Here is a 13,475-nt window from a genome sequence, read left to right as displayed (position 1 = left end):
TGAGTCATCCTGGCATTGGCGATAGTAACCTACATAGGTCACCTGTGGTTGGAAAAGTTGGGTCTTCTTAGCAGAAGATCAAAAGTCCAAATTTCCCAGGGCCTCCAAGAGGTCCTAGGGCCCCTCTAGGCATTCTTGTTTGGTTTTTGCTGCCACTAGGAGGTCTTCTATATATTGCAAAAGTGTCAGGTTAGGGTGCTGGGTTCTGTACTCATGCAGGTCTTTATGGAGGGCCTCATCAATGATGGTAGGCAAATTTTAAATCTTTGTGTCAAGTGGGTCCAAGTCAGCTCCCACTAATCCTGACCTCTAGATCATGCCATTCAAAGACAAAGAGGTCTTGGCACTTGAGTGCCAAGGGTAAACTGAAGAAAGGATCCTTTTAATCTAGCACCATATACCATTGGCACACAGGAGGAACAGTACTCAGGTTGTATGGATTAGGGACTATTGTGTGGATATCCATAACCCATTTGTTTATCTCACTTAAGTCTTGTACCACTCTATAATCATGAGTTCTAGGCTTTTTGGCTGTCTGAAGAGGAGGTGTTCTGGGCCAATTGATATGGTCTCAGCATCCCAACATTTAATAACCTCCTGATATGAGGGGTTATGTCTTCCCTGGCAATTAGGGCCATGTGGTACTGTCAGATCTATACAGGCTCTGCTCCTGGCTTGAGCTCAATCAGAACTGGGGTCCAATGTTTAGCCATCCTGACTCCTCCTGTCTGCAAAAGTGTTGGGGAAGAGATCTAGCCAAGTGGTCATTTCATCCTCTGAGGTGGGGAGAGGCTCAGCTAGAGTCAGTACATCAATAGGCTCCCCCCCAATTGACAGGAAATATGTGGGTTACCCTACCCACTCCTAAGTCCGCTGTTCTTTGGGTAGTCTATGTGTATTGTTTAATTCCTGTTGCCACTTGGACCCAGAATTTCTTAAAAGAGACTTTATCTTTAGGTTTTAGCAAGACAGAATGCTGAGCTCTATTAATTATTAGTGGGGGTTTTTTAGTGGGGTACTCTCTATCTTTGGAACCCCTTTTATCTCCTTCTCTGGAAGTCATCTGTTTTAGGCATTATCAGATGAGACTGGTGATAGACCAAGAGTTGCTTCTTACCTTTAACTGGTGTTGAAGTCTCAATCTGGCAGTTTAAGGGAAAGCTGAACCACTCACATTGGCTACAATCCTAAGCAACACAATTCTGAGAAAACACAGGCCCTTTACACCAGAGAGTGTGTCTTCCATATGCCACATTTCCTGTGCCATAACTTCCTGCCCTAAGATTTGGCAAGCACTGCTACCAGGGCGCCCAGAGCTCCATGGATCCTCCAGTTCCACAACATTATTTAGTGAGGAGACTCCCCTTTATTATCTGTGTATTTCTGATTACCCTATTAATGAATATTTGGCCATACTAAAATGGGTTTATTTCTGGGTTCTTCATTCTGATCCATTAGTCTATTATGAAGTGATGTTCATCAAAAAGTGTTGTTAAGAAAAAGCATCCTTCTAGCCAGGCAGTGGTGACTCACACCTTTAATCCCAGCACTTTGGAGGCAGAGGCAGGCAGATTTCTGAGTTTGAGGCCAGCCTGGTTTACAGAGTAAGTTCCAGGACAGCCAGGGACATATAGAGAAACCCTATCTCGAAAAATAAAACAAAACAAACAAAACAAAAACAAAAAAAAACAAAACATAAAAGCATCCTTCTAGATTAATGTTGCTCAACCTGTGAGTTGCAACCCACAAAACCATTGATAAAAACACAGATATTTGCATTGCAGCCCATAACAGTAGCAAAATTACAGTCAAAACATAGCAACAAAAATAATTTTATGGTTGGGAATCACCACAACATGAGGGACTATATTAAAGGTTTGCATGTATATACGCATATATGTATATATACTTACATGCATATTTGCAAATAATGTGTATAATAAGAAGTTAATGTTTAATATATATATATATATATATATAAAGATTTTCAAAAACTCAACAAAAATAACTTGAGTAATGCAATTCAAAAATTGGACAAATACTTTGAGTAGACATTTCTCCATAGAAAATAAGCAAATATTCAAACAGCACATGATTTTTTAAAAACATTCTTATTCATTAGGAAAATGAAAATCAATATTATGACAATCTACTTCTTACTATCTATTAAGGTGAATATCCTTATAAAATTATACATATCCTTGAAGACATTAACATTAGTTCAGTCTGTCAGTCATGGTAGTGCATACCTTTAATTCCAAAATTTTAATACCAGGAAGCAGAGTCATGCTGATCTCTGAGTTTAAGACCAGCCTTGTTTATAAATATAATTTTTATTCACCTGATATAATTGTCATTTCGGAGGCTTACTGCTGAATAGGCTCACCCTTTCTAGATCTTTCCAAACTCTGGCTGGCTGGATCAGCTCAGCTGTTCTGGCTCAAAACTCCTCTCCAAACTGACTGGTTCAGTTTGGCTTCTCTTTGGCCTCTCCTGAATTGCTCTGCTTGGGTAAACTAACTCTGAATTCCACAAACTAAACTGAAATGACTACACTGAACTGAACTTCACTGCATTTCCTGAACTCAACTGAACTGCACTTAGTGAACAGGCCTCTACCAATTAGACGTTACTTTCAAACACCTTCTTTCTACAAACTAACTGTAAAACCTTGTTTGAGATTAAAGATCTGTACTAAAGGTGTATCTGTATTCCAGCCAGTGAGATTAAAGGTATACCATTCCAGCTGGATCACGTAGACCTAGAAGGTCTTTGGATGTTATCCCTCTACAGTGGTCTACATAGTGAGTTCCATGGCAGCCAGGGTTATTCAAAGAAACCTGTAGTGATTTGCAAGTAGTTCCATGGTTACTCAGCTAGTTAAAAAATGAGCCTATATCAAAATTACTATATCTAAAACAATTTCAATTATATAACTCAAGAAATACATGCAAGCTAATGTTCACAGCAGTATTAGCCAAAAAAGACAAAATGTGGAAATAATGTTTCAAAAAGATAAACAGACAAAAATATGGTATAACAACTAAAAGAATATTATCCAGCCATAAAAATGACATGTTGATATATGCTGCAACATGGATGAATCAGGAAAACATCACAACAAGTGAAATAAGACTGGCACTGTAGGACAAGATTATATGATAAGGTACTTTAAATAGGCAATTCCTGAAGACATAAAATATAACAGAGGTTATCAGGGGTTGAGATAGGGAGGGAATGAATGTGTTGTTTTATTTAGTAGAGAGCTTTTATTGAGAATGATGTTATAATCTTAGGTATGGTGGCTGCCGTGGCATAATTGTTTGTGTCTTCCCAAAATTCATAGACTGAAACCTAATCTCTGAGGACAATACTAGAAGATGAGGCTTTTAGTAGTTTTGCTTCTGTTACTATGATGAAACCTGCTGACAGAAAACAACTTGGGGATGAAAGGGCTTTGGAACTTACAGTTACAGTCCATCATTCTGAGAAAGTTAAGGCAGGAACTCAAGCTGCTAGCCACAGCACAGCCACAGTCAAGAATAAGAACAAGAACAAGATTCCCGCATGTTTGTGTGTTGCTTACTGCTCTGCCACCTTTCTCTCTTCTGTTGTTGCTGCTGCTTTTGTGTTGTTTGTTGTTGTTGTTGTTGTTGTTATTGTTGTTGATGATGATGCTGTGGCTGTGGTCTGAGGTAACATATCACTTTGTAGCCCCAGCTGACCTAGAACTAGCTATGTAGAACAGATTTACCCTCCAATTTGTAGAAATCTGCCTGCCTTTGACTCCTAAGCACAGGAAGTAGAGGTATGTGTCACCATTCCTGGCATTTTCTCGGTTTTTATACCATCCAGGGCCCAGCACATGAGATACCACCTACATTCAGGGTAGGTCTTCCTACCTCAATTAATAACAAAAGCAATCCCCTACAGACATGCCAATGGGACAATCTGATTTAGATCATTTCTTATCAAGAAATTCTTCCTAATTGAATCTAGATTATAACAGGTTGAAAGTTAAAACTAGCATAAGACATTTAGAGAATATTTAGATCTTGATCATCCTGCCTTCTTGAGTAAAATTATTTGTGTTGGGGGTCTCAGAATTGCCACACAAACCACTTAAACACCAATCTCAGTCAAATAGGATGGTTTACCAAATGTCACACCTCAAGACTGGTTGATGAGGGCCACAATCCAGGTTTGAGCAGAACCATGACCTGGAGTCAAGATGTATATGACTTTTTCAACCTGAAATCCACAAGCATCCATGCCAAGTTATTCCACAAATCTGGATTTAGGGATAGGGGATTTCCTTAGGAGCATGTCTTTGTTGTACATTTATCCTGTTGCCATTATTTGGGGGTATTCAACTGTGGCAGGAAACTTGTCTTGTCCAACATCCATGTCTTAACTTGCCAACCAGAAATGTAAGTTACCTGTCTCTTTCTGCCAAGTAGGATGTCAGTTTCCAGGGAGGTCTTGGGAATTTAAACTTTACTCAACCTCTACTCAAAATGGAAATCTTATTCAAAGCAGTTTATTGTATTGGTGCAGGTGTCTTTCATATGTTGGGGTCCAACCCAGGGGCAGCTTATAAAAGTAAAAATATAAAATCTTATACACAGGTGCAGCAAGTACTGCTGGGTATTTAGTTCAGGTCCAACCTTATTGTGGGTAACTCTACAAAACAGTACTACTGACTTCAATCATGATTAGTTTCTAACAGCCCAGAATATAGCAGAATATGCAATCAACTTGGGAATGAGAAAGTTTCCTAGTAACAGCAGAAACAACATATGAGAAAGTTTCCTTATAATCTTAGTGATAGCACAAAATGGCAGGTAGGAGTAGAAACAGATACCTAGGCCTTAGCATTCCATCTAGGCCTTCATATTTTACCTTAGGCCTTAACAATTTATTTACAAAATTTTTAAAGAAACTTTCTAATCATTTCCACTACATATGGATGGACATGATGCCTACCATAATCAACAGCTCTCACCAAACATCAACTGCTTGTAAATTGATTTTGAACTTCCCAGCCTCCACAACTATGAGCAACAGGTTTCTGCTCTTTATAAATTATAAATTACCTAGTCTTAACATCCCAAACAGCATCTTTATAGCGTCTTGAGTAGACCTAGACAGAAGTGATTAGTAATTTGTAATACAGTACATTTTAATGGGGTCATCAAGCTCATAGAAAATAAGTGTTTCACATGGTTGGTTAGCAGATTGACATTACTATGATAATTTTAACATTATATACTTATTAACTTTAATAATGCAAACATAATTATATATGCATAAGTGTCAAAACCATAGCTTCTATAATGAGTGTTACTCATAAAATTATAGGTGGCACATTTTATGTAGTTGTTAAGTTCATTAAAGACCAAATATATACTAGAAACCAGTTTCACTAACAAGACCTTGATCAAAGAATTATAAATCTGCCTTGATTTCACACTCTTCTTAAATTCTTTCTTCACACTACCAAATGTAACCATTCTGTATATTTTTCTTTATTCCTTTTAATTATAAATAATAGTACTCAAAACTTGTGACCTCGTGAGTCATTGTGGCACACACCTAAAATACGTGGGAAAAGCAGGAAGACCATGAGTTCCAGGCCAGCCTAAGCTAATAATGAGGCCTTCTCTAAAACACTGATTTTTAAAAAAAAGAATGGGAAAAGGAAGATGATGTATCCATCAGGGGATTAACATCCAGAATAGATTTAAAAGAGAACTAAACAATAAAAAGAGCAAAGAGCCTAATCAATAAATAGGCAATTGAAATGAACAGATAATTATTGCACAAACAAGTATAAATCACTTTGTTCCTCACGCCTAGATTCCTGGCCCCACAAACTTAACCTTAACATTCTCCTTTAACTCTAACATTCATTCCTACTATAACTATAATGTGTGAGTAGCTTGTAGATTTTACTGGCATCCCTTTTACCTTACTGCCTATAGATGGCTACTTCCTCCCTCACCATCCAGAAAACAAAAAGTAGAAAATGTTGCCAAGGATCTGGACAGAAAAAGAACCCTTATTTGTTGCAAGAAATCTGGTAGATTATTTTCAATATATAAGTGCTCTGTTTTTTTTTAAGTTCCATCTGCAGATGAACAGAAAACCCTGGGAGCCTGTTAAGCTAGCCACTAACATAAACTCCAAGTTTCAAGTGGACAATTACTAACAGCCAAATTTTCATAGCAACCTGCAAATATCACAAAAGCACACATGTGATAAGCTTTCAAATAGACAGAAGGGGTAAAATAGAGATTAATTCACAGGTGTTTTTTGTTGTTGTTGTGGTTGAGAAAAGGACAAATAGAAGTGACAAAGGGTAAGATGTGATTTAGATAACTTGTCAGGTCATACTCCTTATTAGTCAGTGAGGAAGGGGAGAAACGGGTGGTGTTAGAGTTAGAAGCTATACTCTTCACCTAATTGGGGCAACTACCATTCTAGGCTTTACAAAATCATAAGTTAAACTGCCTCACTTTCACTACTCTGCGTGTCTAGTGTTCTTATTATAAAGAGAGGGCCCATATTTCTCACACTCACTAGGGGTGGAAATATGTTAGTCCAGCCAATATGGAGGTTCCACCACTGCCTGACTCCGTGATATGACTTAATGGATAAGAACATTGGCTTACTCTCCAAAGATCTTTAGTTCAATACCCAGCAACCACATGGTAGCTCACAACCATCTGTAATGCGATCCGATGCCCTGTTCTGGTGTGTCTGAAGACAGTGACAGTGTACTCATACAAATGAAATAAATAAATCTTTTTTTAAATGTAATAATTTTTTAAAAAGAGCTCATTAATGAATCACAGATAAACCAAAGATACTAGACCCCTAAATATCTCCCCAGCTAGCAGGTGTCAACTTGGGTGCTTGCTTTTTAGTTTGTTGTATTATTGAAAAGTGAGAAAAAAGAAAAAAGAAAAGTTAGAGTCCATTAAAGTACTGAGTCAATGTATCATGAAAAACAAGAAGGATGGGGGATTTATTTATTATGGCGATTGTGGTAGGTTACTGAAACTGTAACTACCAGCAAAAGAGGGCAGAACTTTTTCTGTGACCATGGAGTACACCAACCACTACTTTATACCAAACATGTCTGCCATCCACTCTTTACTTTTATTTTGGAATGCCTGACTTTGCAATGTCAAAATATGACCTGTTTCAATTTAACTACTCTGATTGTTAGGTATTTTTATTATGAAGTGAGGATCACTGTTTCCTACATCCATCCATCCCATGCCTGGATATATATATGTGTGTGTGTGTGTGTGTGTGTGTGTGTGTGTGTGTGTGTGTGTGTGTGTGTACATATATGTTTGTGTGTGTGTACATATATGTTTGTGTGTGTATACATATATGTTTGTGTGTGTGTGTATGTATAAATCAAATCAGCATACAACAGGGCTGATTGCATACCTACTATTTTTCCATTTTATTAAAAATAAGTTCTTTCTCCTCCCTCTACTCTTCTCCTCTCATCTGGATACACTCCCTTTCTTTCTCTCATTAGAAAAAAAAAACAGGTTTCTAAAAGATAAAAACCAAAAAAGACAAAATAAAATATAGTAAGATGAAACAACACCATCACACCAAAGTTGGGCAAGACAAACCAACAGAAGGAAAGGATCCAAAAGAGGACACAAGAATCAGAGATCCACCTGTTCACACATTCAGGAGTTCCATAAGAACACTAAACTGAAAGCTATAATATATACACTAAGGACCTGGTATAGACCCGTGCAGGCCCCATGTTACTGCTTCAGTCTCTGTGAGTGTATATAAGTGATGTACAGTTGATTTAGACGGTTTGTCTTCCTGCTCTCCTCCATCCCTCTGGCTCTTATACTCATTCTACTTCCTCTTCCATGGGGAGCTCTGAGGGGAGGGATCTGATGGGGATCTCCCATTGTGTGTGTGTGTGTGTGTGTGTGTGTGTGTGTGTGTGTGTGTGTGTGTGTGTGTGTGTCGTAAGCATGCAAGATGTCTGGCTGTGGGTATCTGTTGCATTAGTATGTTTTTCTGATGATGCCTGAATAAGGTACCAATGTATGGATATACCAGAATGTCATTAGGAGTCATCACTACTCTTTGTTTGCTTGTGTGTTTGCTTATTTATACCAGTAGTATTTTAATTTACCTTAGATATCTGAGCCATGTACTCTTTGGTTCTTGATCACACAAGCAGTATCAGGTATGGGCTCCATCTCACGAAGTGTACCTTAAATTAAATCAAACATTGGTTGCCCACGCCTGTGTAGGCAGAATGTTTTCATATACAAGGTAAAGTTTATCCCTGTGTTATTCAAATACTGCTTTCTCTGCCCCCATATCTTATTTCAATCCAGACACAGCATTGTAATGCTTATACCACGAATCTCAGCCAGGCAATTGGTGGCACACACCTTTAATCTCAGCACTTGGGAAGCAGAGGCAGGCAGATTTCTGAGTTCAAGGCCAGCCTGGTCTACAGAGTGAGTTGCAGGACAGCCAGGGCTACACAGAGAAACCCTGTCTCAAAAAATGAAAAAGAAAACACAAAAAGAATCTCCCGAAGAGTCAGGTGTGAGTTTCTGTCTCACCCATTATTTAGAGACCGCATAGGCTCTCCCGCATATATTTTAGGAAGTTTCCATTGTACTAGTTTTCTGTACAACTCCTCTAATACACATCAATTCTAGCTGTCTCTCCCGGCATTCACTCCACATTCCCACCTAAACCTCACATTCCAGTACCCACTTACCTCCAGTCCCCCGATAAAATCTATTTGATTTTCCCATCCCAAGAAGATACATGTACCCCCAACCCATGAACCTCTTCACCCAGACACCTCTTCTGTAATTGACCTCACTAGTTCTATGGATTGTAGCTTCATCATCATTTACTTAACAGCTAATTTCCACATATAAGTGAATATATATTACATTCATCTCTCTGGTTCTGAGTTACCTCAGTCAAGTTGCATCCATTTGCCTGCAAATTTCATGATGTCCTTTTTCAAATGGCTAAGTAATACTTCATTGTATATATGTACTCTATTTTCTTTATCCATTCTTCTGCTGAGGGACATCTAGTTTTTTGGTTTTTTTTGTTTTTTTTTTCAGTTTCTGGATATTCCAAATAAACCTGCAGTGAACATAGTTGAGCAAGTATCCATGTGGTAGGATGGAGCATCTTTTGGATATATGGCCAAGAGTAGTATATCTGGATCCATAACCAACCTTCTTGCGTAACTGCTATATTGCTTTCAATACTAACTGTACAAATTTGCAATCCCACCGGCAATGGATGAGTGTTCCCTTTGCTCGACCTACTCACCAGCATGAGCTCTCATTTGTTTGATTGATCTTAGCCAGTCGAACAGGTATAAAATAGAATCTCAAAGTAGGTTGTATTTTCATGAACCATTCATTTTATTGTTTTGTAGTAAGACACAGAGCTTTGACCATGCAGACATCCTCAAAGAGCTGCCACAGACAGACAGCTTTTAGCAGATTACTGGGTGATCATGGAAACCAAATAAGAGAGCCTATGTGTGGCTCTATGTGTGGCGCCTTCATTTTTCATACATGAAACCTGGTGTCGGTCGGTTCTCACTGGCCAGCCAGGGTGCTTCCCCACGCCCCCCTTCCCTCACTCTGAGTTCTGCCAATGGTCACATCCTATAGCTTTATAATCTACTCCCTTAGCCCAGGAATTTCTCTGCTCATTAACTTCCTGCCATGATGGAGATCACACTCAGTCTATGAATGCTAGGCAAGCACACTATCACCAAGCTATGCCTCCCAGCCCCCTGGCTAGTCTGTATCTGTATCATCATAGTTAAGGTACTAATAATCAATCCAGGGGACTAATTTAAACAGGACATAATTACTCCCATGTACCAACTTCAAGACAAACCGGTCCTGCTCAGACCCCCTCCCACCTCACTATACTTTCTCCTCCTCCTCCTCCTCCTCCTCCTCCTCCTCCTCCTCCTCCTCCTCCTCCTCCTCCTTCTCCACCTCCTTACCATGGGTGCCCAGGATGTATTCACTGTACCAACTTTACACCAAGGCTCAGGGGTTAGTCAGTTCCACTTCCTTGACCATGATTCAACCACGCACGAATTTACCATTCTGCTCTTGATGGTGGTAAAAAAAAAAAAAAGAATCAAATACATTCAGGAACATAATATACAACAGTCAAGTAACAGTCAAGTTACTGCAAATGCCTCTCAATGTCAGAAAAGTTTACTCTGAAATCAACTAAAAAGTACTGTAAACACGTAGCAGTAATAGCTACTGAGAACAAAACGAAGACAGTTGCATGACAATCAAACATGAGAATCCTGCCTGCCAATTTAGTAGGATACTGTACCATGAACTGCAATTTGATCCCCCAAAGTTGGTAGATGCGCGCTGGCTTCTGGACGCTTCGGTGTCAGGCCCACTGGATGAAGATGAGCACAGGGCATGCTTAGCAGACAAATATCACAAGACTTACATCGATGTCACTTGAAGGAAGGAGGGATCAAATGTGAGTCTGTGCACTCACATAAATAGAATCCTCCAGTATGGAAAATTATTACCACATGACATTTTGCTTTGCATTAGGCAATAGGTACGATTTTAATCTGTGGAACTCATCTCTGAAAAATCACAACAAAAATCTGTATGAGATGACTTAATATAAAATATACAAATTTCTCAGTATGAAGACCCACAGAACAGGAAGGCAATTGACAACCAAATGAATTTCTTAAAAAAAAAAAAAAAACAAATCCTTTTGTCCTTGACAATCAATGCTCAAAAACAAACCTGTCCAGAAGAAGGAGCATGACAGGACTGTGCACTGGAACGCCTCAGGACCTGCTCCAAACTCGCCTTGCCACAATTCTCTTCACACGGAGTTTCTGGGTCCATTGGAGTTGAGTGCCAGCCTCCCAACATCATCCTTCCTCTGCCAAAGATGACCACAGGTCACTCGCTGTCAAACTTGACGGAATTGACCTGGACAGAGATGGAGCCTCTGCCTCGCTGCTTCTTCTTCATTTTTTCATACCGGAAGAACTTGCCTTTGGTGAACTTCAGAACCGGATTGGCTCGCCCAGCCAAGTCTCCAACTGCACTTCTCTTGGCATCAAAGGAATTGTCTGCTACTCGAGAGTCCATCTCAATCTCCTCCTCCCTGACCCTTCGGAAAGGGGGAGGTGCCGTTTTTTCTCCCGTCTTCCTTTTTGGAAACGTATTGGGGATCTGGATCTTAACTTTCTTAGCTTGAGGAGTTGCTGCTCTGTCTGGTGTTTCCTTCTGCTTCCGTTTCTTGCCTGAACCTGGCTTGGTCCCGGCTGCCTTTTTCTTCTCTTCTGTTTCTTCTTCTTCCTCCTCCTCCCCCTCACTTTCCTTGCCTGCTTTTGTATTCTGAGAAGCTGGAGTGACTTTGGCCTTGCTTGCCTGTGATTTAGGAGTAGCCTTCCCCTTGGGCTTCTTTTTCTCTTCTTCGCTGGAATCTTCGGAGGAGCTGCTGCTGCTGCTGCTGCTGCTGCTGCTGCTGCTGCTGCTGCTGCTGTTGCTGCTGCTGCTGCTGCTCTTGGCCTCTGCTTTCTTCCCAGGGGCTGGTTTGGAAACCGCTCCACCTGCTGCCTTCTTCTTAGCTGGGGGCTTAGGTGTCTTCTCCTCTTCACTGCTGGAACTATCTGAGTCAGAGCTGCTGTCCCCACCAGCCTGAGGTGCCTGTTTGGCAGGTGCTGCTTTAGTGGTCACCTTGGCCTTGGGGGTTGTCACGCATTTCTTGGTGACCTCCTCACTGGAGCTGCTGTCAGCCTTCCTGCTCTGAGGTTTCTGGCCACTGCCTGCAGGTTGCTTAGGAGTTGCCACTGCCTTTGCTGCAGATGCCTTGGGAGTGACAGCTGGCTTGCTTAAGGGACTCTTGGTGGTGCTGACTGGCTTGGCAGGAGCTTCATCTTCAGAACTGTCAGAATCTGAGCTGTCTGAAGAGCTCTCCGCTTTCTTCTTCACTGGAGCTGGTTTGGCAGGTGCCTTAGAGATGATCACCTTAGCTGGAGGTTTTTTCTCTTCCTCAGAACTTGAATCCGACTCATCACTGCTGTCTTCACTGCTGTCTGCAGGTGGTGTCTGCGCAGCAGCTTTCTTTGGAGACTGGGCTCCCAAGGAGGACTTCTTTGGTAAAGGAACAGAAGGCGGCAGAACTGAACTGCAGGGACCTGCTTTTTTCTTCATGGGTTTTTTCTGTTCCTCTTCCTCTCCACTGGAAGACTCTTCACTGCTAGAACTCCTTTGGGTAGGAGTGGCAGCTCCTTTCACTGGTGCCTTGGTTGCGACTTGCTTTTTAGGTGCAGTCTTCTTGGGAGGTGCGGCTGCTTTCTCTTCCTCCGAGTCATCATCGCTGCTGCTGCCGCTGCTGCTGTTGCTGCTGCTGCTGCTGCCGCTGCTGCTGGAGCGGCGGCGGCTGCTGTGGCTGCTGGCTGCGTTGCCATTGGCTGCTTTAGGCTGTGTACCTGGTTTGGCTGGGGTTTTAGCCGCCACAGCTGTCTTTGGCTTCTGCGACTGCGTCTGCAGGGCTTCATCCTCCGAGCTTGAGTCAGACTCAGACTCTGAGCTCTCTGCCTTCTTGGGAGGAAGTCTGACTGCCTTGGCTTGGGGCTTACCTGCTTTCTGCTGGACAGGCTTTTTCTTTTTGTCCTCTTCCTCCTCTGCATCACTGGATTCTTCGCTGCTGCTGCTGCTGCTGCTGCTGCTGCTGCTCTCTGAAGCTTTGGCTGCTGCCTTCCCAGCGTGCTGAGGCACACTGGCTCGCTTGGCAGGTGCAGCAGCCTTCTGTGCGGGAAGTCCTTGGGCTTTGTCCTCTTCCTCACTGCTGTCCTCACTGCTGTCACTGGATGAAGTCTCTTTCTTAGCCTTCTTGCTCACTGGTCCATTTGACTGTAATTTCACCGTTGGGGCTTTGGTGGCCTTGAGCCAGAAGCTATAGATGTCCAAGAGGGAAGAGGCATTGGCGTCTTGCTGTGTAGCGCCTGTCGCTTTTGCAAATTTACTGGCCACCTCCGAGAGTTGGTTATCTCGCAGAAAGCCGAGCACAAGCGGATAAAGGTCGCTGGGAACCGCGCGGCGCAAGCCGGTATCCGCCATACTCTCGGTAAAAAACGCGTCACTACCTTCACTATGGTTGTGCTCGCGGCAAGACTGAGGATTCCAAAGCACCACCAGGGTAGAGGGCGGGCCCAGTGTCGTCATCACGTCACTCGGCGCACAGCGGAAGAGTGGCCCCAAAGATGTTGAACATTTCTTTGTTTCTCAGACATTTGAGCTTCCTCTACTGAGAATTTTCAATTTAGACCCGTGCCCCCATTTTCAGTTGGATTATTTGGTTTTCTGATATCTAATTTGAGTCCTTTTTAGATTTTAGATGTGAGCACTCTGTCAGGTGTA

The 13,475-nt window shown here is 41.7% G+C and overlaps 1 protein-coding gene across 1 annotated transcript; it reads right to left on the bottom strand.

The window, feature by feature from the left end:
- Positions 1-10,175: 10,175 nt before the first annotated feature.
- Positions 10,176-13,253, bottom strand: LOC127675331 (nucleolar and coiled-body phosphoprotein 1-like). Its single transcript, XM_052171430.1, has one exon. The coding sequence runs from the start codon at positions 13,173-13,175 to the stop codon at positions 11,007-11,009; it is 2,169 nt and encodes a 722-aa protein (XP_052027390.1). The 5' UTR covers positions 13,176-13,253; the 3' UTR covers positions 10,176-11,006.
- Positions 13,254-13,475: the final 222 nt, after the last annotated feature.

The sequence above is a fragment of the Apodemus sylvaticus genome, chromosome X (genome assembly GCF_947179515.1).
Source record: "Apodemus sylvaticus chromosome X, mApoSyl1.1, whole genome shotgun sequence".
Classification (NCBI taxonomy): domain Eukaryota; kingdom Metazoa; phylum Chordata; class Mammalia; order Rodentia; family Muridae; genus Apodemus; species Apodemus sylvaticus.
This window is presented reverse-complemented; position numbering and strand designations above follow the sequence as displayed.